Source organism: Rhea pennata, chromosome 3 (assembly GCF_028389875.1).
Source record: "Rhea pennata isolate bPtePen1 chromosome 3, bPtePen1.pri, whole genome shotgun sequence".
Classification (NCBI taxonomy): Eukaryota; Metazoa; Chordata; class Aves; order Rheiformes; family Rheidae; genus Rhea; species Rhea pennata.
The window spans coordinates 97,051,532-97,076,463 of record NC_084665.1 but is presented as its reverse complement, the minus strand read 5'-3'; the positions used below and the strand labels follow the sequence as shown (position 1 = coordinate 97,076,463).

General features: G+C 38.2%; 1 protein-coding gene across 2 annotated transcripts; it reads right to left on the bottom strand.

Annotated features, from left to right (window-relative positions):
- Positions 1-1,933: 1,933 nt before the first annotated feature.
- ASRGL1 (asparaginase and isoaspartyl peptidase 1) lies at positions 1,934-22,817 on the bottom strand. 2 transcript variants are annotated; one of them, XM_062571081.1, is made up of 7 exons: positions 22,729-22,817; positions 21,656-21,870; positions 16,466-16,608; positions 11,223-11,377; positions 7,528-7,646; positions 5,634-5,744; positions 1,934-3,082 (listed from the first exon to the last, which is right to left on the bottom strand). In XM_062571081.1, the coding sequence occupies exons 2-7, from the start codon at positions 21,840-21,842 to the stop codon at positions 2,847-2,849; spliced, it is 951 nt and encodes a 316-aa protein (XP_062427065.1). In that variant the 5' UTR covers positions 21,843-21,870; positions 22,729-22,817; the 3' UTR covers positions 1,934-2,846. The 2 variants fall into 2 exon arrangements, with proteins under 2 accessions (XP_062427065.1, XP_062427066.1); XM_062571082.1 differs by lacking the exon at positions 22,729-22,817 and adding an exon at positions 22,508-22,606.
- Between the last annotated feature and the right edge of the window lie 2,115 nt (positions 22,818-24,932).

Genomic DNA, 24,932 nt, shown 5'->3' with positions numbered 1-24,932 from the left:
AGGGTAATTTTGCAAAATTCACAAAGATAAGGGGACACGTGAGCATATTAAAAAATCAGGTAGCCCAGTACAATACCAGAAACTTCCTCATTATCAGCAGCAATGAAGTCTGCCCTGTTCCACCAAAAGACAGTATGTGAAAGGGGCACAGGGAGAGAGAGGGGAGGACAACAGTTTTATCCCACTTCCTCAATTAGTTATGAAGTTTAATCTATCCCTAACCACTTACTGTCATCCCATCCTCTTAGGAAAATACAGTCCTAGAAGACAACTATCTGCTGTTCAGATTACATGGGAAAACTGTGTGGATTTCTGACTAGCTTTGACTCAGTACAGCTAGCCGGAATAAACCACGTAGAGCCCTAAGCACAGGGACAAGGAAACACTTGTGCCTTGCTTGAGCTGCCATCATTTAACTGTGGAGCAAACTCCATACAGCCTAAGGACCATAAATGTCATCACTCCCTGTGCAAGGCATGCTTCCTCATTTCCAACCCTGCTCCAATCAAAAAGGCGTAGTACACACGTATACTTCTGAAAAACACGTTTCTTCACAACAAGGGAATATATAGCACACTACCAAGGAATAGGGAAGACAGAACAGATCACACAGAGCACACGGAAGTCGCATTGCTTATGCACCGTTGGAAAGTGCCCAGCTAATCTGGTGATGAATGATACAGGAATCCATACAGAATAATTCTCTTTGTTAAGTGCCAGCAATTTATTACATTATATTCCTGAGTACAGCTGAGGTGAATTAAGTAACCATTCACCATTCCTTTTGGCAGCCCTGAGATGGCTTCTGTGCTGCTACCGTGGCTGATGGTACATTCTGGACAGGACGTGAACTTATTCAAGCTAACCAGAAGCCAGCTGTTCACGTTAGTGTAGCACCCACTTGCTGCTGCACTAACAGTCACTTAGTTTTTGGTCAGCTCGGAGCTTGGCTGGTCAGTCAAAACAGGATTGCATCTACGCAGAATGTATAATAATAAAAGCAGACTGTGACCAAAATGTTGCACCAGGTGTTTGTGGCAATACCACCACTTGGTACTTCTGTCTCAATACCAAATACGTGCCATCTCTCCAACCACTTCCAACAAAGAAATGGTGACTGGAAATATGCTCTCAGTTTTTAAATCAGATCAAAACCAGGTATGAAACAGGACTTTTACATTCTTTTCTTCTAGATGGTCTACCTCCATGCCTATATATATATACATATATATATATATCTCACAATATATATCTCAATTTAGCTCTAATAATAATAATAAAAATCAAGTTTTATCTTTTTTTCAATCACAAAACCCCTGACCAGATAAACTTGATCACAGCAATGCAAAATGATATCTAGAACTCTAGCCAAATTTTTAGCCATCTTTTTTTCTACTGCCTGTTCTAAATTTGATTTTGCAGCTAGGTACTGGTGAGCTAAACAAAGTAGAGTCTTGACCACAAAAACCTGTATTCCCTTGAGATTCTGGCAGTCAAACTAAGACAACACTGCTGTTTTCTGGAAAATAGTCTGGTCCTGTGAGATTGGTACCTAATACACAGAAGGGGAAACAAATTATTTTTTAGTCCAAAAGACTATTTCCCTTTAAAGTCAAAAGGCAGGCATACTTTAAGTACTGTTTAATTCATAAACTGCTAATGATCAGATCAGTAGCCACCTTCTATGCTCTCTTGTGCAACAAAGTACAAGAGTACCCCAAGGTTGTTTTACATGAGCTGTCTATTCCTGAACCATCAATGTCCACATCCAGTCATCTGCAACATCTAATAAACCACAGATTAAAGTAGAGAGGAGATTAGACAATCTTGGCAGCCATACCAGTCTGAATGAGCTAACTCAATAACATGGCTTATTGAAGCTGGGATACAGGTATGAATAATTTCAAAACATAATTGAAGATTTTTTCCATGTTTATTTGCGTTATCTTATAAAGGGAACATTCCACAGTATGATCGTATTTAATTATAATATAATTATAATATACAAATCTGTCTTCATAGGAAATGGAAGTCATGGCACTAGCTAAAATGTACAATATTATTACACTGTCTCAACACACAAATGATGTAGTTAAATTAGAAAACAAAAAAGCAAGAATATTTCATGGTTTTCCTTCACAATTACAAAATCTTAATGAAGAAACAGTACTGAAAAGAGGTAATACTAAATCATTTTTAAAAATCAGGTAGTTTAATATTTTGTATTTTTGGAGAGATCTTGATTTAAAGAAAACATACATCAGTGTTTTTTAATTCTAGGTCTGATGCCTATGAACAGAATAAAATAAGACTCCCCAGCACATACCACACTTCCCAACTCCTAAGAAAAGCTAGCTTCTTTACTTCACTTTTTTTTTCTCCTGACAGTTACTTCAAGCCTGTGAATAAGCTTCCCTTAACAGTAAGCAAAAATGTTATCATGAGATGACTGTTCAAAAGACTCTACAGCGAAGCATCATTCAAAATTTAGTTTTTAATTACTGAAGTATTCGCCTCAAGTCATCCTGGAAGGAGTTGCTGAGAAAGTCCTTTCCAAGCCCATCCTCTAACACTGAGGCTTAGTCTCCCTTTAGTGCAGAGTGCACACTAATCAGGAAATCTGTACACCTTTACTGCCCATTCTCTTCCTTATCTAGAAGGGGAAAATTTCACGATTTTCCAAAGATATTAACAAACACTAATATCCATGACCAGTCTGCCCAGGTTTCATTTTGACTGTAAGCGTGCAATGCCTATGAACAAAGAGCATATTTTTCAGAAAAATTAAGTCATCATTCTCAAAAAAATTGGAAGTCTTCATTTTTTCTTACTATGTTTCTTCATTCTCAGAATCCCTCACTTTCAGATGAAAGTGCTTCATCAACAGATTTTGTATGCCTCTCCCCAGTAAAAATCCCATAGTACAGTTGATCATCCTTTACAGTAGCCCAGGACATCTGCTTGGTGGAGAACCTTGCTGCCCACTCCCCTGAATTGTTAACAACAATGACACCCCCCAAGCCCCCAACTCGTGTTTTCATGTAGTCTAATGCAGTGTCAGCAGCCATCTCTGGCGACATCCCTGAAAAGAAGAACAAGTTAACTATACAATATCTTTTTGGAATAAACTTTAAAATTTCCTTCAAGTTCCCTCCCCCATCCTAAAAGGAGCCAAGCAAATCTAATTCATCCTTTAACTAAACTGACAATAAATCAATAAATTCCTAGTACAGTAGAGGAACCGCTTACTTTATAGGAAGCCTCTGCATGGTTGCAAATAGTTGCTATGGCATGGTGCTGCCGCAGAGACAGAATCTGAATAGCTTCAGATCATACTTCAGTGTTAGTCTTCAACATAGATTAACTCAACTCTGTGTTCAAGACAACACCTCATGTGCAGGCATCTGAGCAGAAAAATGGCAGCCTGCAAGCTTTCCATCAAAGGTCTGTCACAAACTAGGTCTGAAGTATTTATGATTAAATACGTATTAATAGTCAGTTTCAGTCCTTATGTTTGTTCCAATTCCACTGGACACAATGGAGCTCAGAGCAGGTACAACTCTTCCTGAAACTTCTGAAAGTATCAAGGAAGATGAGGACTAAATGAACTAGGCATCAGATAAAATGGCAGCAAAGCAAATTCCATCTTTTCTTAACACTTAATTTATATTAACAGGAATATTTAAATCAAAATTATTGTGTACATCATACACAGAGGCCTGTAATAGCTGCAGGATATTTGCTCACTACAAGTTTGAGTATCTATTCAGGAATGCAGTTAGCTTTGTCTCAGTCTAAGATATGTATCATCTGTAATGCTTTCTGCAGAATAACTGACCTGTATGCCTTCCCTCAAAACTTTGAGTCAAAACCAAACAAAAACAGTAGAACCAGAATTATTCACAGCCCTTGTGACTGATAGGATAAAAGTCCATTCTCTGCCAGCATGGGTGACATTGTGACTATTCAAGTCAGTAGCACTGACTTCAAAGGGTCAATATTTCACTTTGATTTTCTCCATCGAGACAACAGCTGCCACCATAAGGCATGGATTCCAATAGTTGTTAAGACTGACAAAATTTATTCTCTAAGCATGTAAGTACATTCTGCAGTACTGGTCCCAAAATAAGATATTCACTGTGCAAGTTACTGAAGAACCAAACAGTGCGTTAGGTTTTATAGTTGTTCTTCAATATGCTACTTTGGTTGACAGCTCAAGGACTCAGAAGTTGAAATAATTTGGGGGATTAGTTTCAGTGCCTTCCTTGAAATGTGAAGGAACTGCTTATTGTTGATGTATTTTCCTGGCAGCCAAGTTACATTTCTGGGCAGGGTGAATGAAGGTAAAGCAAGCACGGGCAGGGTGAACAAGTGCAAAACAGTTTTTTTCCTTTCTTACTTTCTTTCTCCTTTTAATTTGAGCCTTGTTCTCCTTTCCTACTGGTAAATCACAAGCAAGATAACTGATATCAATGTATAAGTTTTTGCAGTGCAGTTAACTTTAAGCAAGACAAGAAACTGCCTTGCACAGTTCAGACTAAATAAAGATTAGAAAGCTATTTACAAATCCAATGACCAGTAGTATAATATGGGGAGTGAGGAGAGACCATGACATGTTAGAACTGTAAGAAATAATCTGTAGGTATATTTTATGCTTAGGATGAAACAAGAGTATTGCAGAGAAATACAGCTATTATATGAAAACAGCACTAAAGAAGCTTAACTAAAATATGCTCTGCTATTACTTGTCTCTCTACTTACTGCTTCTCTAACAAAAACTTAAATGGAAATAGTTGGAAAACTTTCAAATTGCATTGATCTCAAGGTAACTTGTTGCAATGCTCAAAAGCTACAGCTTTCTAAAAATAGTGATATCTATATTAATGGTTCTTCAACTGCATGCAATGCAAGTATGTTATCTGGCTATGTTTACAGGCTGTAATATAATCAAGGGTTTGGATGACAGGCTAACTCATGAAGGTAGAGCTCCAAAGGATCATCCCACAGTCAGATTATATTACAGTCACATAAGACATACTGTGTCAGCTGTTTACCGCATACCCACCCAGTCAGTTTAGTACACTTTCCAAAACAAAATGAAAATTTAAATCATAGTTATTTTAAAGCATCTTTAAAGCACTTCTGCTGCTATAATCCAAGCTCTTAAAATAGGGAACATTACAGTTCATTAGAAATGTGAAATTCCGTACTTTATTACACCTTTGATTCTTTTCTCCCTAACCTTCTACCATTTCCTCCTTAAAAATGTCTTGCCTTTCCTTGCTACTTATTTGTTCACAAAGATCAGTTTCAAACTGAAAAAGACTTCCTTAAAGAAGACTTCAGTTAAACATGACAAAGTAGACAGTATCACCTTTCAACATGCATTGACTTAAGACATGATTAAACATCAAGCAGTATAGATACTTCTGCCCATTTAAGGCTACATTAGCTTTATTAATACTTCAGGGTTTTTTTATTTGTTTGTTTTTAAGAGAGATGATCCAACCACATACTCCTGGGAACTACTCTTTGGACAACCACTCTATAATGATGGTACATAAACCTAAACCTGTCGTTAGGCAGCATTTCTCATCCTCCTTATTTTAGCTTACAGGAAGTTTGGAATATACCTTGCTCCATGTGATAGAGGATCAGCCGGGCTAGAACTACTTTCATAATGCTCTCTCCATGTCCTGTGGCTGAAGTGGCACCAGAATAGTTGTCAGCATAACCTCCACTTCCTTTCCAGAGAAAAAAAAAATGTAATATTCTGTAATATAAATTATAAGCTCTGCATTATTTAAAAACAGTACCAACCATTTCTCCCTAATGGTATGGAAGTTCTGTTCACCTCAGGAAGCAGTGTCAGCAACTGACTCCTTTCTCATTTCTGCCTCACAATTTCAACAGTAGAATGTATGAGAGAAATCAGCAACAGTGAGTTGAAGTCAGGTGTCAAGTTATGAGAGCTGAAAGAGTAGTGATCTACTTGGAGCAGGAGAAGCAGGAGCACGTCAGAGCTTCACAGAAGTGGGCATAAGTATTTTCCAGAACTGCAAGGGACAATACGTTGAGGATCAGCAGAATAGTAATGGGATGCAGAATGCCATGGCAGACAACATCACTGCGTGAAAAGATACGAAGGAAATGAAGACTTTGGTGAATTGACCAGTGTTTGTGGGGGACTTATCTGCAAAAGCAAAAGCAGATGAGAGATTTGAAGAGCCTGGGCCCTGGTGGAACATTACAAAGCACCCCTGAAGAAAGCCTAACTCCTTATCTCAAGCAGGATGTTTCTTCTGTCAGACTCTTTTCTCATTGCTGTTTTGTAGGCACATTCCACACTGTGTTCTCCACCAGGCTTCTGCTTGTCTAGCACTCCTGCTTCTAGCACATCTCTGAAGAAAAATATCTCCCAGGAGTTCGGGGAGAAGCGCACCATGGGATTATACAGATAAACAAGGCACTGGGGGGAGGAGAAAGAGGTCAAGCAGAACAATGAAAGATTCTTCCCTCCCCCTACTTTCCTCATCTGATAGCTCCCTTCCAACAGATCCCAATTTACACGTCAAAAACATTGTCATAATAAGTCCATCAATGTCCTTTTCAAACTGCATATGAGTGGGAGGCTGCAATGGTTAAAAGCATCAGTAGCTTTCTGTATCCTGTAGACCTCTAGTCTAGTTGCAAGCAACAGTACTCAGTGAGAAGGCTGCAACCAAAAATGAAGTTGGAAAAAAAAAAAAGAAGTCACTCAAAATGCAAAGGGTACCAGAATATTAATAACTCAGAGTGTGAGAAACAGCAGTGCTATCTCAGTTTGGAACATGTTTTACTAAAAATAATTATTTCTCAAATCCCAGCTTCATGGTAGAACCCTGAAACAAAGGGCAAGTCTATACCATGACAGGAACAAGTCTGGGGAAAGGATTTTAAGTGTCTCTCTATATTTGGATAAGAGATCTCTTAAAATATTTCTTTATTCCATGCCTATTCAGTTCTGATGCAGTCATGTGGACTCTCCAAGAACATGAATTTACTCAAAGTTGCCACTCACTTCAGACTTCTCACTCACTGGTATAATGAAACCACAGTAACTACAGTTACACCTACTTTCCTAAGAATCAAGGAAAAAGTATTTCAGTGCAGAACAGGCTACATTTTTGACTTAACTGTGAGCATGGGATAAGGATAAAATTATTAGAATGAACAGAAAAGGCATACAGAAAAAAGTCAGATCTAAATGCTATTATTAAGGAAACGTGGAGAAAAAGAAATTCTCATCCTCATTTTCCTAGATCAAAGTAGTGCTGGAGGATGATGACAACTCAACTCTACTCCTACTCTCTACTTGCAGTTTCAATGTTGTATTAAGGAGCCAGAGTTTCGATATATTTGAATGTTAGAACCTGATTTATAGGTACTAATGTTTTAATTCACTAATAGAAGACAGAATGTATGTGATGTGTTTTTTTTAAATGAGATACCTCCAAAAAATAAGAGGGAAGTTCCCACACCACATACCTATGCATGCTGTGTCACCAACACGGCCAATCAGTTTATTAGAGAGTCCTCCAGTGGATGTTGCACAAGCTACATTTCCTTCACTGTCTATAGCAACAGCACCAACTGTTCCCAGGTCTCTGCCAAGAAAAACAGTTCACAAAATCAAGTAGAATTAAAGCATACATGCCAAAGCATGTTCCATCTACTTTCCAGGTAACTTAAAAAAAAAAAAAGAAAAAAAAGAAAAAAAAAAGAAAGAGAGAGAGAGAGAAATCACAGCGAATCACAATGTGAAAAAGGTTAAAGGTTGATCTATGCTCATGACAAAGTCTTTTTTACCATGCTTTTTATTACAAAATACATTATCTTTTAAACTAATAAGCAATACATAAAATTGACAGCTTTCTAATTAAGAACACAGAAAACACTCTTGATATTTTTTGACCTGTACCATCTCCCCTATGACTTTTTACCTTTAGAGCATGCAAACTTCTACTTGGAGAGAAAAAGAAAAAACAAAAAACAAAAATATCCCATAGGGCAGGAATATTTCTAATCATTAGAGTTCTAGAGTTCTGTAATAGGCTTTCTTTTCTTTTTTCCTCTCTCTCTCTTTTTTTTTTTTTGCATGTGACACCTGACACACAACTTTCCTCTGCACAGCAACTCAAAGATGTAAGAATTGTCTCCTTTGTCTCAAAAGGAAATTAACTTGAATTATTATTAATAATAATGAATGTAAACAGGTAAATATATAGAGAAAGCAAAGTTTTTATGAATCCATTGAATCATTCCCTTCCTGTTCCTCCTCTTTGCTCTTCCTTATCCCCCTAAATGTCTGAATGCCACAAAAAGGAAAGGTTATTTGTGTACCTTTCAACTAGTATTTCATAATGCATCATTAATATATATTTTTCTTTGTACTCTGTAGCCAGGTAATCTTGAGGTTTAAAATCACTTTGCCAGTAGAATCTGTTGGAGCTGCACACCAGCTTAAAAATCTTCATGCACTGAAGAGAAAAAAGTCTCAATAATTGCTTGATTTCTTCAGCACAGAAAAGTCAGTTGCAAGAGGCTACTTAAAAAAAGTACATTGATATATTAGGAAGAAAGCAAGAGAGTGAAAGGCTACTGTAATGCACTTTAACAGTTATTGATTAAGAAGCAATATAGTATCAAGAAGCAAGAGTTTGAGTGTTTGTCTACATACTCCAATCTTGGTAATTCATATAATGACATAAAATAGTGTCTAGTTAGAAGAGATGTATTCAAAATATCAAAATCCATTCATAAAGGAAAAGATTTTGTACCGATCCTTCAAGCAACGGCCCAACAGGTGATCAGAATGAGAATACTTTCGAAAGTTGTCTGGGCATTGGTGAGGGTCTCTCTATAACCCCCCAAAAATCAAAGCTAATTAAGTCAAAGTCTTTGTGCATCATGAAACCCACAATCAATCTCACAGAGAATCAATTTCCGGTTCCTTCCTGCTTATGTAAAATATCATACTGCCAGTCCCTATGCTTCATTCACAGCAAATCAAAGTTAACTGATGAATCACACACCTTACAGACTGCTCTGACATTTATGTGGAGATGGACCTTATCTCAAACTGATATGATGCTGCAGATGGACTTCCCACCCATCCATCTGTTACAAATCTTTGAAATGAGTGACTGAAGATACAACAAACCACACCTTATTCTTAGCAAAAGGGGTACAAGATCTCATGTTATGCATGCAATATAATCAAACTTTTAACATGTTCCCAGAAATATGCCCTCAATGTTCAGATTTGGTGAATCAGTGGAGGTTTACAACCAGCAGAAGACAAAGGTCTGTTTTCTGGAGACACCAAACTTCTGCGTGGACAGTCATGAACCCATAAGATTTCCAATACAATCAACAGAGGCATTATTGGGACCTGAGGACTGACAGCAACTACATACCAACCTTCAGCTTCCCAGTATGAGCTCATATTAGGTTGCCTCTAACTAATAATACTTTCACTTTCTGCCTGTTCGCCTCAGGGAAGTTTCTGCGTAATCACTGTGGATACAACAAAGAACTTTCTACACACAGCACAGGAACAAATGAGCTAACAAAAAGAGACCTGCTTTCAACTCTGAGTTTGTGCTGATGTTTGTGGGCACCGGTTGTCAGGAAAAGAACACAGTGACTAAGACAACGAAATTCTCGAGCCCCTTAGAAATATGCAAGCCTTCCAGTATCAGGTAGTCCAGATCGAGACAATGCTGAAATTGAAGATGCCCAACACTATTATAAGTAATATGTTTTTTAAGAACTTATGCAGAATGAACAGAGGCTCAGATACAATGCTGTTTCCCACTTACATATAAGACAGTGAATTCTCAAAATTCTTGAGAATGAGTTACACCATAAAGTCCTTGATATGCAGTGGATCAAAAACTTGCGTCATGCAGAAGATGAGCTATGACTGAGATCTTATGGTCTATTCATAAGGAATAATTTCACTTTGTTTATAAGGCCACATTTTCAAAGGTTTTGTGAATTTGTTTTTCTTTCTAGGAGTTATCAGAAGTAATATATAATTTGTTTTTTGTGGTCCCATTTAATGGATTTGATTAACATGCCCACAAAGAAATTGCCTCTTTATGATCTAGAAATTCTTCATCTCTCATTCCCTTATTACTACTACTTCACAGAAACAGACAAGCAACAGTATGTTACACAGTATTTTCCTATGCCACAACCACTGCCATAAAAATTGAAGCTTAAAACAATAATATTTATGCCTAGCTCATCAAGGTAGGGAAAAAACATTTTTGATACTTGATGATTTTTCCTTTTTTCACTTCCACTCCACCTTCCTCTCTACTTTCTTATGCCAGATTTGCTTATTTTTCAAATGACTTTCATTTTCTGGTGTCTAATACAATCCAGTTACATATATATTAACATTCACCACTATACTTAACTTCTTGGCCTAGTTTTTCTTCTCCCAACTAAAGCACTCAGCACTCAGATGCAGTTTAACTATCTAACCCAGTTTAAAGAGACATCTGATCATTTACTTTCCAAAAACAGCTATAAGAAAATTATTTTTATATATATATATATATATACACACAGAAATATATACACATGTGTATATTAAAAATATATACAAAAATATATACAAAAAGTATGTATATACACACATGTATATATGTATTTTTTATAAGTATAGTGTGTGTGTATATATACACATATATATGTATATACACACACACACTTTTTTCATAGATATTGGCTCTTAATGCAGACGGTAGATTTTTTGAACTACAGCTCTTCTGTGGTAAATAACTACACCTCCTTGCTTGTTAAAGCTGCTCTAGACACTTCTGTATCTGGTGACTTTAAGAACAACAACAAGTTCTAAATTTGTCCACCATTAATGCTACAAAGAATCAAAACCCACACTAAGTCTAAGGGAGCAACAACCTTCTTTCTTGAGCATTAAGAAGTTTGTTCATTAAGCTACAGTTACACAAAGCAATATACTGAAGACTTGATGTATCATTACTTTCACCGAGGACATATCCTGAGGACAGTATCACATCACATTATCTATCAGAACTGAAGTATTCTCAAATCCAAGAACAAGTCTACAAATTCTGGGGTTTTTTGGACCAATAGCACAAACTAGTCACCAGCACTTAGAAACAAAACATATTTTATGAGAACCCTACTTCTGAAACTCTTCGGGGTTGGAATCTGGCTCAAGGTTCTTCTTCCATCTCTCCCGGGATCTTTCAGTTATGAGTTTCTCCTCTGGGATTTCAGGAACGCCCATGGCCTTAGCAAACAGGTGTGCACCTTGGTCAGTCAGCAGCACGTGTTTTGTCTGGAGAAGGCAGAAAAGAAATTCACTCACAATATTTGTTTGGTCTTCTATGAGCAATTCTGTATAACCACTCTTTGTTTTTATAAAAATGGATCTAAAGAAATTCCAAATTTGGTTCTATATTTAAACTTCCCAGATTTGAATGGCTATCTCCTCTTCCACTAGAAAAATGTTACAGCTTTCCACAACAGATATAAACCTTCAGCATTAGTAGACTAGAACTCCATTCATCTACTTAATACTGATTATAGCAGGAAAAAGAAAATTGGCATTTGTTCCTTTTGCTAATTTGCATGCAACGTCTTTGTATCATCTTCAGTCAATCACCAAGTCATTACTTATCTAAATAAAGGAAAAAATAAATCCCTGCTCTGGTCAAAGTAATTACACCTTGTAGGTGTAAAATAACAAAGACTTAAATATCATACACTAAAGTTTAACATCAGCTAAATCACTATTTATAATACTTCCCTTACTAGCTGCTTATGGACCCTGAATTTCACACTTAAGAACTTACTGTTGTCAGATTTCACAAAAAGATTGCCTGCTCTCCTTAACAATAATTATATTTGCAGAAGTTCTGTTTTGATCCCTCTATTCAGCAAGGCACTTACTCGACCTTACGTCAACAACCTTAGTTGAATCCATGCTTCGAAGTCTGTATGCTGTAACTTTTATTTTAGAGAAACTTGCCAGACAAGACCAGACAAGATTTGCTTCATAAGTCTTCTAATTTATTTGGAGCTCGAATTTAGTTTTTTTTTTTTTTTTTTTTAGAAAGTAATTATCCAAAAACAAGCACTTCCTATACTAGTGCACAGCCATAACCGTTCAAAATGGCAAAGCTTTTGGAAGAGTGGTTGTCTAATGATAACATATGAAGTTATTTCAGAGCATAGAGGCTAACTTAAGGCCTTAAGATCTTATAGCATAGCACACAGGGACCAGCTGAGGTCCAAAAAGTAGAATTGCATGATATTGGAAGCAGTCATGTGTCAGACAGCCAGAGCCATAAGTCCTGCAGAGCATCGCCATTGGTATGTACACTGCTCCTCCTTCTAAAGCTAGGATGCCAGAGGTTTCCGTATTTGTGTCACGCTGGATTGTGCGGAACAATGATAGTCTCAAAGCTTCACACTTTAAGATGCTGCAGGCCATCAACTTCTGTGGCTTTTGAAAGCAATAGCCAGCAATCACTACCATAAGCAAGCCACAGCATTGCATTTTTGTAAAGGATTCAAGACTTGAGCCAAACCTCTTCCCAAACCACAGATACTGAGCTCTGCCTCAGTCTAACACAGTTTCTGTACTAACATTTTCAAACATTTATACGAACAAGAAATGTGAATACACTTTAAATCCATTCCTGAATGGTCATTCATACATGCAGTAGCCCTAAAGGCAAATATATGGCAAATAAAAAGTTTAAATATCTTTTTCCTGCAAGTTAAGCCCTCACTTCACAACAGCACTGTTATGTGGAATAAGACTAAGGATTACAAGGAAGAAGCTGTCTGTATGTTTGAAAGAGCGGACAATAATATTACATAGTAAAAGATGTTACCAAATAAGAAAAGATCTATTTCTGACAAAGTTAAAGTGTTCTTGGACTTGGAACAGAACTTCTGTGCAATACTGCCCCCCTCTGCCACTGTAGCAAAACCACCAGAAGCACATGATTCAATACTTCAAATTTTATTTTTAGAGAATACCACTGAACTTTTCTTTTGACTTTAAGTATATCAGAAGGCCATCTCCCCCATCATTTATGTGCTTCAGGAATACACACTTTAAAAGCTTTCTCTTTTCTTAAAAGAAGAAAAAGTTTAAAGAGTAATATTAAGTGTTCCTTCCCATCTGCACATTGTGATAATGCACCCACCCTCATGAGGTCCACAAACAAGAAATATTTACATATAGAAGAATAAGCTTCCATGATAACTTTTCTCAGCAAGGACTGCAAAAAACTATCTGAAGGAGAAGTCAATTTGTTTTTCCTTCAGTATATACTGTCCATCAAAAGACTAGAACATTGTCAAACAAACACAAAAGCGTATTTGTCTCATCCTTCTTCTATAGCTTCATGAATGCATTTGTGAACTTTAAGTGCCTGACTCTTCTGGGACACAGACATACAAAGCAGTCCAAAAAGACTTAAAAGGTCTGAATAAGAAATGATAGCAAGTTTCATAAGTTTTATGGAATGTGGGAAGGAAAAAGATCCTCAGGCTTCTGCACTTGCCTGGAATTCATATCAAAATTGCTGTTTATTTGACAATCCCGGCATCACACAAAACACAGCAGAAGTTAGCACCTTTGTGTTAAGGCGCCTATGTTCCAAGCTAAGTTCTCCTTGCCTAATTTAAAGGGATAGGCGATTCTGTAGGGGAAAACATATACACACGCAGCTCACGTACTGCAGTGAAGCAGTGTTTCAATGTTCATGAGATCCGCCTACTAAATGTGCTGGAGCTGGGGGGGGAGGGGGGGGGGGAAACACTACCCATGCCATTGAAAAAATAGAGTCCCTTCAGTCCATGTTTTCAGTGAACAAAAATAACAGGAATTTAACAGGAATTTAATTGCTTTCTCAAGGATTCGCTGGATTAGTTAATGAACAAAGCCTTTCATCTGTAGAGAGTGGTATGTTCAATATTTTATTAAGCCATGAATGGAAATTATTCTGGTGCTCTCCTTTTTACCACACCACATATTTGGACAAATTTCAGCCCAGCGATGCTGTAACAGCCTACAAGATACACTTGTGCAGCAGAATTTTAAGAAGTTACTTTAACCACCAGATGGAGCACCTATTGTTCCACAAAAGGAACAGAAATACAGATAACTACAAGAGGTGCTTTTTGCTGGTGATAGTGTTTTTTTTTTTTCCTTCTTCTTTTAAATATGCTCAAGACCCCATGAAAACTCCAACTCCATCATCCACAGGTCACCAAGTTCAAAGTATTTTCTAATTCCATACCTAATGTTCTTCTTCCCTTGTTCCCCCCTGCCCCAAAGAAAAGAAATACTATATATGGAAAAGGCTTTCATTCATTTAATAGAATATTTTCCTTTAGCTGTTATCTTCTATGAACAGGGTATCCATTAAAACAACACATGCAGTGTCAAAAGAAGACTAGGTTTATCCACAGTAAAACATAACAAATAAGATGTACTCTGAAAAGTACTGTGAAATAGCCCGAGCTGCTGTCACATAATTCCTACTTAAGACCAACAGAAGAGCATCATCAGTTGATATTTCCGTTTGTAATATCTACCACAGAAGCTGCAAAAACTTACCTTAAGATATATCAAGCAGTTCATGCTAACATAAACATTTAATCTTTATAATTTACACAGAATTCCTGGTATCTCGGCAAACAGAAACACACTTTACCACAAAATAGAAGTCCTTCTCATTTCATGTTTTTAGAGCCATACAATTATGTTAGGTCCTGTACAGTTGGATTTTATTATTTCATTTCAAATTTAGCCTCGATTTTTTGAGCACTAGAAGTGTCATACAATGACAACACAGACCTCATTACACATGACAAAGACATAGGATTTTTTATTTTTTGTTGTTGTTGTTTGGGATTTTTGAGGGAGGAGGAAGGTTTATTTCTTTTTTTTTTTTTCTTTTAAATGCTTTGGGGTGTTATTTTCTCAAAAACCAATTTCTGTTGTCTTGACTTTATTCTTGTGTCTTAAATGGGATTTCATCATTAGAGGATGAAATCAGTGATTTCTGAACATGAACTGAACAATGGCATTAAAAGAAATGATTTACAGAAAAAGAAAATACAAACTTTTCCCCCTAGCATCCTGAAAGAGATTACTCCCCTGAACCTCTACCTAAATTCTCAAATTACAAAGCATCTGGTCTTGTGAAGCTGTCTACCAATTATACTCATTTATTTGCCCTAGCTAAATAACAAGATAAATTCCATATAAAGGGACAAAAGTCTTATTCATCACAAGTTTAAGTATTGTTCTCTGGTAGGTACACATTTTTTAAAAATATCTGTATTAACTCTTTTACTGAAAAGTTCTGCTTTTAAAAACAGAACTACCTCCAATTAAGGGCAAAAATATTCTTACGTCTTCTGAAAGCTTCTGAGGACAAGCTTCATTTAAATCTTCCTTTATAAAAAGAGATTTTGTTTTCTCAAAAGGCAGTTTGAAAGGTTAAAGAAAAATAAATCCTCTTTGTTAATAAGTGTTCTTGCAAATACAATCCCTTTTCAATCACAGTGTAGTTGCACTAGCAGGATGAAAAATGCACATACCAGAAATGGTACAAACTTTTTGATCACAGTCAGAGTCTAGTTATTGTAAAACAGATGCACATATCACATAAATAGCCTACTTTATCATCTGAACCATAGCAATTGCACCATTTCTGAAAAACCAGAAAAATCTGCTGTGGAATATAGTAATAGGGATTGATTTTACGTAGAAGGTAAGGCAAGTAGTAATCATTGTGCTGCCCTGAATGGTAAGTTTGATTCTCTTGGAAAAATCTCTGTCCTCATTATACAGTGCTAGTGTTACCTTCTACTGCTGGAAAGGTCATGATTACCACTAGGGCTACCATTTGATTAGGTCAAAATGGAGAAGGCCACATAGAATACCATAATACTATACAATATGGACGGATGAATTATTGTGTCATTTAGTTCAGTTTCGTGTCATTGCAAAGTCGCTAGTCCCATTATCCAGCTTCTACCTTCTAAGGTCAAGTAGAAGACTCAGTGACAGCATAACAGCTTAAAAAAAAAATACACCAAAACTTTCAACACTAGCTATGGCACACCAGACTGACATGCATAGGTCAGCTTCTTGAATCTCCAATTGCCTGTCACAGTGCAGGTTTTCTTAGAATGCTATTTTTAAATGCCAAACAGCATTAAAAACCCTTCTTATGGTTCTTTATGGCCACGATCATATTTTCCAAATACTACCACCCATTTCTGCCTTCTTTCCCAATTTAAAGCACTACACAAATATCATCAGCAAGGTGTATCATATACTGGATGAACTCCTAAGGGAAAGAAAATTTCATATCCAAGCACACATTCAGCATACCTTTTCCATGACAAGTCGAGCAAGTTTTACTGGGTTTGCTACACATTTAACTGCAGATACTGCTCCAGAGGCTAGATTTTTTCCATCCATAATAATGGCATCCATTTCTACTTCACCTTTTTCATTTAGAACAGATCCACAGCCTACAGAAAAAAAACAGAAGGGGGGGGAGGAAAGGAAGAAAGTTAAGAGCTAACCATCACATTATTCAGTTATTAGATGTTATCAAGCAGGCTTTCTCTTTCCCAGTTTGTCTTCTGGCCTATTGAAAGTGACTACCTTCTGATTATAAAAAGAATTGCAGAAACACTGCCATGTATGGTTATACTTGGCAAAACCCAGTGCCATTAACAGAAGTCTCACGTGGTACAATGACTACTTAAAAATGAAGGGTTTTTTGTTCTTTTATCTGATGGGACACACACTTGTGACTCAAATGCAAATCATTAATTCAGTATATGGAATGCCATTAGTGTAAACCCATCTGAAACAGTATGGAAGATAAAGTGATAAACAGTCATAAACAGGACTCTATCTCCCAAATCACTTATGTGCACATAAAGCTATTTTACATTTTTCTCAATTGCAGGATACAAAACAACTCAGTAAAACAGTTCAGGGTTCAATCCTATTAGGAGATTAGTATCTCACTAACAGTCCAGGAAATTGCTGAAATTGATAGAGCAGAATAAAAGGCTAAAGCATCTACTCACTAGCGTGCCAAAAACTTGAAATACCAAGTTCTTCATCGCCAACAGTAGAAGAAAGAATTTAAAAAAAACACCCTAAAAACCACACACATACAAAAGCAGTATCAGGTAATAATTATAGAAGAAAATAACTACCCAACATTTTATCTGTGCTATCACTAACCTAATCTAAAATTAATGAGATCTAAAATAAGATAACGCAAATAGCTTTTTTTCCCCCTTTAAATAATGCCAGTAACTGTACCACAGGGGAATGGTAAGTTGTAAGTGATCAAGTGCACAAGTCTTGCTAATAGTAATGAAGAAGGCCAAATACAAAAATAAGTTTTTTAAAAAAACGCATACACACACACATCTGGGTAGACTCACTCTAATCCAGGTAGAAAGACCTGAAGACTATGCAAAGCTAAAACAGTTTTTTATTCTGTTAAATCAACATTAAAGCAAGTCAAAAACCACTGTTAATAACTGTTGACATGAGACTTCTATACCAGTGTTTTTCAGACCTGAAAATACAAAGTTCAATCCTCTGTTCCACACGGCAACAAAATCCTGTAATCCTCCTCCTGTAGTCTTCAAATCCCCTTCAACTCTCACACACTTGAATTCTGCCCCCCAAAATTATTTTTTGCCCCTCTCCAAAACCAAAAGCTATTCCAGAGTTCAGTCCTGCATCATTCAGAACATGCTAGTTTACAAACTACCCTGATCTATGTGGAGCTTATAGGCAATTTCCTTGTGCCCCCCCTGTGCTAACATCATTCTTCCAGCTTCTCCTTATTCTGATGCAAGGAGTAAGTCTTTTATTATTTTATTAGATAAGCCATGTCACAGCATGCTTAGTTTTCTTTCACATGGCAGGCTCTCTAGCCCATGATCTTGAAATCCCCACTACAACTAGAAGCCTTCTCAGACACCAGTGACAACAGCACGGCTCCAGAGAAAGTCCTACCAGTCCCTTGCATGACTGCATTTATAGTAATCCATACCTACTGGAGATCTTTCAGGGGATATATCTTAGCATTTTATTCACTATGATTAATCATCTGTGTCAGGCATCCACCTCCTGTAAATTAACACATACAAAACTGAGCTTCCTCTTTCTTGCTAAAAGCAAGGAGCCCTTCTTTTCCCCAAAGCTTAAATAAGCTACTCTTGTCATATCCTGAGCAGAAAACGTCTGGAGAGTTCATCTGGCTGAAGGCAGCTGCCTACAAAAAGCTCCTTCTATAGCCAATGGAGATAGGTAGGCACCCTCAAAGCACAATTCATCCCACTTTTCTTAGGGATCTACCTAGACCTATCTGCTGATGGCAATGAAAGTTGGTACCACAAGGCAAGGCTAAACAACAAAACTTCTGCTTAGCTGAAGTAGCATGAACCCTTCCTTCTGCAGTTACAAATACCCCCTGGTTGGTTACTGATGTGCTTCCAGATCAGACTTTCTTTTCACCAGCCTTCCAGCATGACAGGTTGGGTCTACCTGCCTCTAAGGATACTACCTAATTGCAGCAGCACTAGGAGGAGAAAAGAAAGAAAAAAAAAAGTTTGTCTCAGTTATGAGTCAAGGGCAGAGGAACAAAGCAGAAACACAAAGAGGGTAAAATCTAAGGGACCACAAATAATGAATGCATCTGGCATTTTCCAAATTACAGCAAGATGCTTGGAGGATTACCCCAATTCCCTCTATCTAGAGACTACACTGTAGGTAAGTCCAGCAAAAAGACTAAGGAAAGAGTATGCAATGATCATTGTACTGGAATGATAGTTCTTATAGCCAAAGTACACAGACCAAGCTAGTAAATACTGCTGATCATTAGAGATATGGCATGAAGGTAAAGAGAGCCACGACCACTTCCTCACCACAAGCAGAACTTGATGAATTTATTGCAAGTTATATGCTGCACAACTCACTAGGTTGGTAATTTTAGAAGACAGTATATTTTCTGAGTCCTAATATCAAGCCTACACAACTAAAGTACAGCTGAACTCTATTATTTGAAAAGGGACATAGCTTGACCCTTATGTGCATTCATCTCAATCTTCCTTGTTGCCTCTTAGCAATGTCCATGTAGAATTGTAATGTAGAAAAAAACATTACAATAAAACTGCCTTTTCTTTTACAGAGAGAAATGCCACATGGTGAGCTTTAAACAGCCACTCCAATCAGGGCCCTCTTCACATAGATGACAGCTCATTCTCTCCAACTACTGAGAGCAGCTGTATCTAATAAGCATTAACACAGTTAGATGTATACATAAGTGATTACAAGACTACTTGCCATTTAGATCAAAATAGTCTAACTTGAACAAGGGCTTAAGGTTCACAAAGCCACAGTTTAAACAAGTGTGGCTAAAATTTGCTCATTTAATATATTACAAACAAGGTTCTAATAACTCAATATTTATACAAAGAGTAAGTTGGAGTAAATGCCCTCAGACCAAAAAGAAGAAGAAAAAAGCTTATTTTCCATCAAGGATAAACATGACCTCAGACCATGAAAAAGGCTGTCACACAAACATTTTGCATTTCATACACTAACTATAGTGTTAACTTATAACTAGAAGTTACTGAATATGGTAGAGACTAAGATCCTGTCCTCAAATAAGATCGTTTCTAAAGGAAAACACACTGCTTAAAGTTGCTGGCTCAATGACTCAACTCAGAAAGACTGCAATTCTTGCTCTGGTGAAAAAAAGGTAGCTTTGAAATGTCTGCCCAACCTTTCCTCCCACAACACCAGAAACAAGTTAGAAATAGAGGTGGAGCAGAAGTCTGTGAAAATGTCTCCAGATGAAGAACCAGATCAATGCACCAAGATAAGGAAAATTTTCTGTCATGTGTCATTTCACCTCTTTTCACCCATTTCCCAAAGCTCGTCATGGCTCAAAAAAAGCAACACTAGTGACAAGATCCCAAATAAAGGGTTAAAAACAGTAACAATAAAAATCTCTTACTCAAAACACACAAACTGCTACTTTTTGTACTTCTACTTACCAGGAGAAGTGTACAAATCACTCAGGCTGTTATGTGTCAATTAAATGAACCTAAGCAAACCATTATAAAGTAGGCTTTCCCCACAGAGCTAAAATGTTCCTGTCTGCATAACTTTGGTTTACAGAACTATCAAAAAAAATGCATAACAAACCAAGAAAGTATGCAATTATTTACATGGAATAATTAAGGAAGAGATGCAAAGAAGCTTTAAGCTTAAATTTATATTGAAGATGCTTCCACATCAACAACTGGACACCTAATATCAGGCAGATCTCCACTGAAGTCAGAGATGCTCCTCAAGAACAACCAGCTTCTCCTATCCTGAAGCAGCTGATGTCTTTAAAACAAGAAATCTAAATTGTCTGGCCAGAGAAGGTATTTTGAGACATACCCCAGGAAGCATGACAAGAGCTAAAACCTGAATAGGTACTGATTTGCTGACCTAAGCAGTACAAAGCCCTAAAGGTTAGTACCAGTTTTCTAAATCTGTCAAAGAGAAACACAAATTAATACGCTAAGTTATAAGCTACAAGAGAACAAAAACCTGACATTAATTATATAATAGTCTCATAGTACATGACACCTCCACCTGTGTTTCACAATTCTCTAAAAGGCAAGAAGTTCAACCCAAGTCAGTTACAATCAATGTAACTTTAATATTAAAGTCAAATCTTTCCCTCACCCTCAATTACAAGGTGAGAAAAATAAGTAAATCTCTGCAAACAGGATGTCCACATTACAAACAAACACAGTATCTAAAACACCAAACACCAACAAGTCTCTTTTTCCTGTTCATTCCTGATAGACCTTGGTGGAGGTGGGGAAATATTTTCACTAAAATTCATCAGAACAATAAACCTGAGGTCATATGAAAAGGAGAAAAATAACAAATAATATGTTTGTATTTTCTGATAAGAAGTTCATTTAAAAACCTTTAACGTACAAATTCAATGACATACCATTATTGCATTATTTTTATATTATTTACCAAAACACTAATTACAAGTATTAATTAAAAAAAATAAAATTTCCAAGAAAAGCCTTCCTCAGGCAATAAAGGCCAAATTAAGGCTCAAATTTTGCTCAAGGTCACGTTCAAATGATTTAATATTAACATTAACTAAACATATATTCCATTAAGAAATCCATGTCTTGAAGACACCACACAATAATAGGAGAACACTTACAGAACAATAATATGGCATTACTAAAATGAAGCAGCAGGTATAAAATGTTTGAAAACTAAGAAAAATTAACTCATCTGCCTGAGCATGCTCATAAGAAACTGGCATACATACCATGCTGTTTTATTATGCAGAGAAATAAAGTATTTGTAATGCAAACATTTACTCCACTGCCATGCGCAAAATTCAAAGAAAACACAAGTCAGTGTTTTCAGAATTAGCAGAACTAAACATTTTAAATACATAATGATTTTAAATCCATTTAATTCTTGGTAACAGTAACGTTCTTGAGAAGTTACCTGCATTGAAATGAGGATCATCTTCCATTGATCGCACTGCCTCCTCAACCGCATCCAAGGCGGTGCCTCCTTGCTTCAGGATCCCATAACCTCGCAGGGCAGCTCTGACAACCCCAGAACGACATCCTTTTTCTCGTTCTTTAAAGATCTGGCCAGCTCCACCATGCACCACAATGACAGGCTTCATCCTGCCAAGTTCCTGCTGAGCCTTTCAGCTATACAAACAGGTGACTCTTAGTTAGCTTGTTTTGGAAGCAGGAGTCTTTAGCATTCATTCCCTTCTACATATATAATGGACACGCTCAGTTTGCCTTCAATGACTTATACCTTTCAGGACACCTAGTACCCATGCGAATGAGCTCCTAAGAGATACTCAGATCCCAACTGGAGAAAGCCCCAGACAACTCTACACCCCCTTGAGGTCAGCCCTGCTTTGAAAGAAGGCAGGCTGGACCAGGTGACCTCTAAAAGGGCCCTTCCAAAATAAAGTAGTCTATGACTTTGTGATTTAGCCTAAATCCTGTTCGGAGATATAATTACTTAAGTTGTGCAGAAACAAGCCCTTGAGTCTTAGTCCTGCTAACCATTTTAGATGGAGTAGACCCATAATTCAAATGCAATAATTTCAAACATAGAGAATAAATAAATAAATAAAAAAGTGCCAAGTCAGTCCGAGTCAGCAGCTTAACTACCCGCATTGCTCTGACCCTCGGCAACACTTGGTGCGGAAAAGCCAGGACAATAAAACCAGGCAGATCAGCAGCCGGGTTTTATTGCTCACTGCCCGCCGGGAGCGACAAGTGCTCCCCGAAAACCTTCCGCGACAGCACTCAGCTCCTCCGCCGTCTCTACCCGTCTCTACTCCTCTTCCCGCCGGCTCCGCGGTGGCCGCACGCCATCGCCGGCTCCGCCTGCCCCCCGGCCGAGTCGGGCTCCTGCCGCCAGGGGGGCGCGGCGCGGCGCGGCCCGCTCCAGCCGCGCTCCCGGGCCCCGCCACGCACCGCGACCCTCGGGAGGCGGCAGCGGGGCGGCAGCCAGCCCGCCGCGGCCCCTGTCGCGGCCCCACGACTCACGGGCAGGCGCCGCCAGCGGCTCCGAGGCACAGGGGCGGGGAGCGAGGCAGCCCGCCCTCAAAGGACATGGCGCCGCGACCCACGCCGCGGCCTGCCCTCAGTTAAGATGGCCGCCGGGGGCCGCTCGCTCCCATACGCCGGAAGGGCCGTCGCTCAGGCGCTGTCTCCTCCCCCTCTCCCCCCGCGCCCCGCCCCCGACGCAGGCGCGGGCCGACCGCGGCGCCGCTCCCTGAGGGGCGCGGGCGGCGGCCTGGTGCGTGTTGTGAGGGTGCAGCTGGGTAACGCTGCAAGAAATAAGTAGAAATACGCTTCCTCCCCCCTTTTTAATAATAGGCAGCTGGTGGAACGAGTACATGTTTGCTAGAAAAAAGAATCGTTTTAAAAAAATCTTCCAAGAAAGAAAAATACTTGAAAGTTATACTTCAAAAGTTGATCAAAAAAATAATTTCCAAAGCTGCTTTATCTTTACAGTAGAAAAAAAATATATAGGCAAGAGCTTCCGCAGACTGGTGCAGGCTGCACTTAGTGAGCAGCCAGGCTGCCGTCCACAGTGCCTCCCGACGGGCTCGGCAGCCTCCTCGGTGCCTCCCGCCGCCGGCCCGGGCCTGCTTCTGGGGAGACCCAGCGCTGCCGGCTGCTCGGGGCGCCCCGAGAGCCCGCCTGGCGCGGCCGCGGGGAGCGGCGGAGCTGGGGCGCGCCGCAGGACGCCCTCCCTCGATTCCAGATCCACCTTGATCCCGGATGCCAGTTTAAAATGAGTTAGTGTGGTTTAATTCAACTTTTAATTCAATTTTTTAATTTAATTCAATGGCTTGAGTTCTGTGTGTAAACAAACACTGTATCTGTTTCTACATCAGCTTAGCTGAAGTGATACTTCCACAACCAAGAAGAATTTGAACTCCTGAGGCAGGATTTTTCCTTGTCAGGACAAAACAAGTCAGTGCAAACTTAGCACAGGTCTGTACTGGTTTGTTGGTTTGTTTCTTAAATTTTGTATTTATTATAGATATTTATTTATTAGAAATGCATGCCTGTAATAGAAGTATATACAAGTAATACAAATACAATACAGATATTGCAAGAGTATACTCTAAAACAGAACCAGCCATGCAATGCAGACTGACGTATATTGCACTTCCATTTCTGAACTTCTGTGAAACAGCTGTACAGATTTTTAGCCACGTGTACATTCAGTGAAGATGTTGCTTTCAGCTCCGCATTCATCTGTTTGTCATTGTCTGCTTTGAGCCCTTTTCCAATTCTGGTCAAATCATTTTATATTCTTTTTTTCTTTTTTAATTTTTTTTCTTTTTTCAATCAAAGTCACACTCAGTTTCCAAATTAACACCAGAACAAGACAGAGATTACTACTATTGCCTGGAGGGAGCCACCAAGAATTTCTGCCTTATCATGTGTTGCCAATAAGGTAAAAGCGATTTTTCAATATTATCACCCCTTAGGATCCAGCACTGAAGTGCTTTCTGCCTATTTTGTTGGGAGACGGTGGTCTTTTAAACCTTTTTATAGAGATAGCCTGTATAGCCTGTGTATAGCACCATAATCCACTTCAATTCAATTAACATTTCTTTTGCATGCTTTCTCCTGTGATTGCATTAGAAAAATACTGTATATTGAGAGTAGAATTAGGCAGAGTAAGCAAGCATACTGATGAAAACATTCCACATAAGTTGCTGAAGATGAATTTAATGAGATTCTATGTAAATAAATGCTATGAAAACCCAAACCCACAAAACTTACTAGAAAGTATTATTTTTAATTCTAGAATTATTATTTAGGATTTTTTAAATCGATCTATTCAATTGTATAACAGGAATCTCTCCTAAAACTATGTACAAATTTTTAGAAGAAATTTCTTTAGAAACCTATTGACTTCATTCTTGCTAGTTTTCTTATGAGAGCTTTGCATATTGTAATTGCCATAGAAGGAACTTTAAAAATATACAGAATAAATTAGTTCTTTTGCATGTGCAGCTTTGTGGAGATAAGCTTTCTTGCTTGTAAGCTGAATGTGATACAGTTGAAAGAGGTGGGAATGAGTTACAGTAAGAAAGGGCTAGAGGGCTGAAGCTGAGGGAGTAAATCGTCTTACTGCATATGACTAGAGGAGGTGTGTGTGCAAGAACAGCTAAATATCCGTGTCTTCCCTGCATCTCAGATGACTAAAATATCGCTGTAATTATGCC

Coding starts and splice junctions, on each gene's coding strand:
- ASRGL1 (XM_062571081.1), bottom strand. CDS start 21,842: ATGAAGCCTGTCATTGTGGTGCATGGTGGAGCTGGCCAGATCTTTAAA. Junction 11,378..16,465: donor CTCGACTTGTCATGGAAAAG/GTATGCTGAATG, acceptor TGCCTTCTCCAG/ACAAAACACGTGCTGCTGAC. Junction 7,647..11,222: donor AACCCCGAAGAGTTTCAGAA/GTAGGGTTCTCA, acceptor TTTTCTTGGCAG/AGACCTGGGAACAGTTGGTG.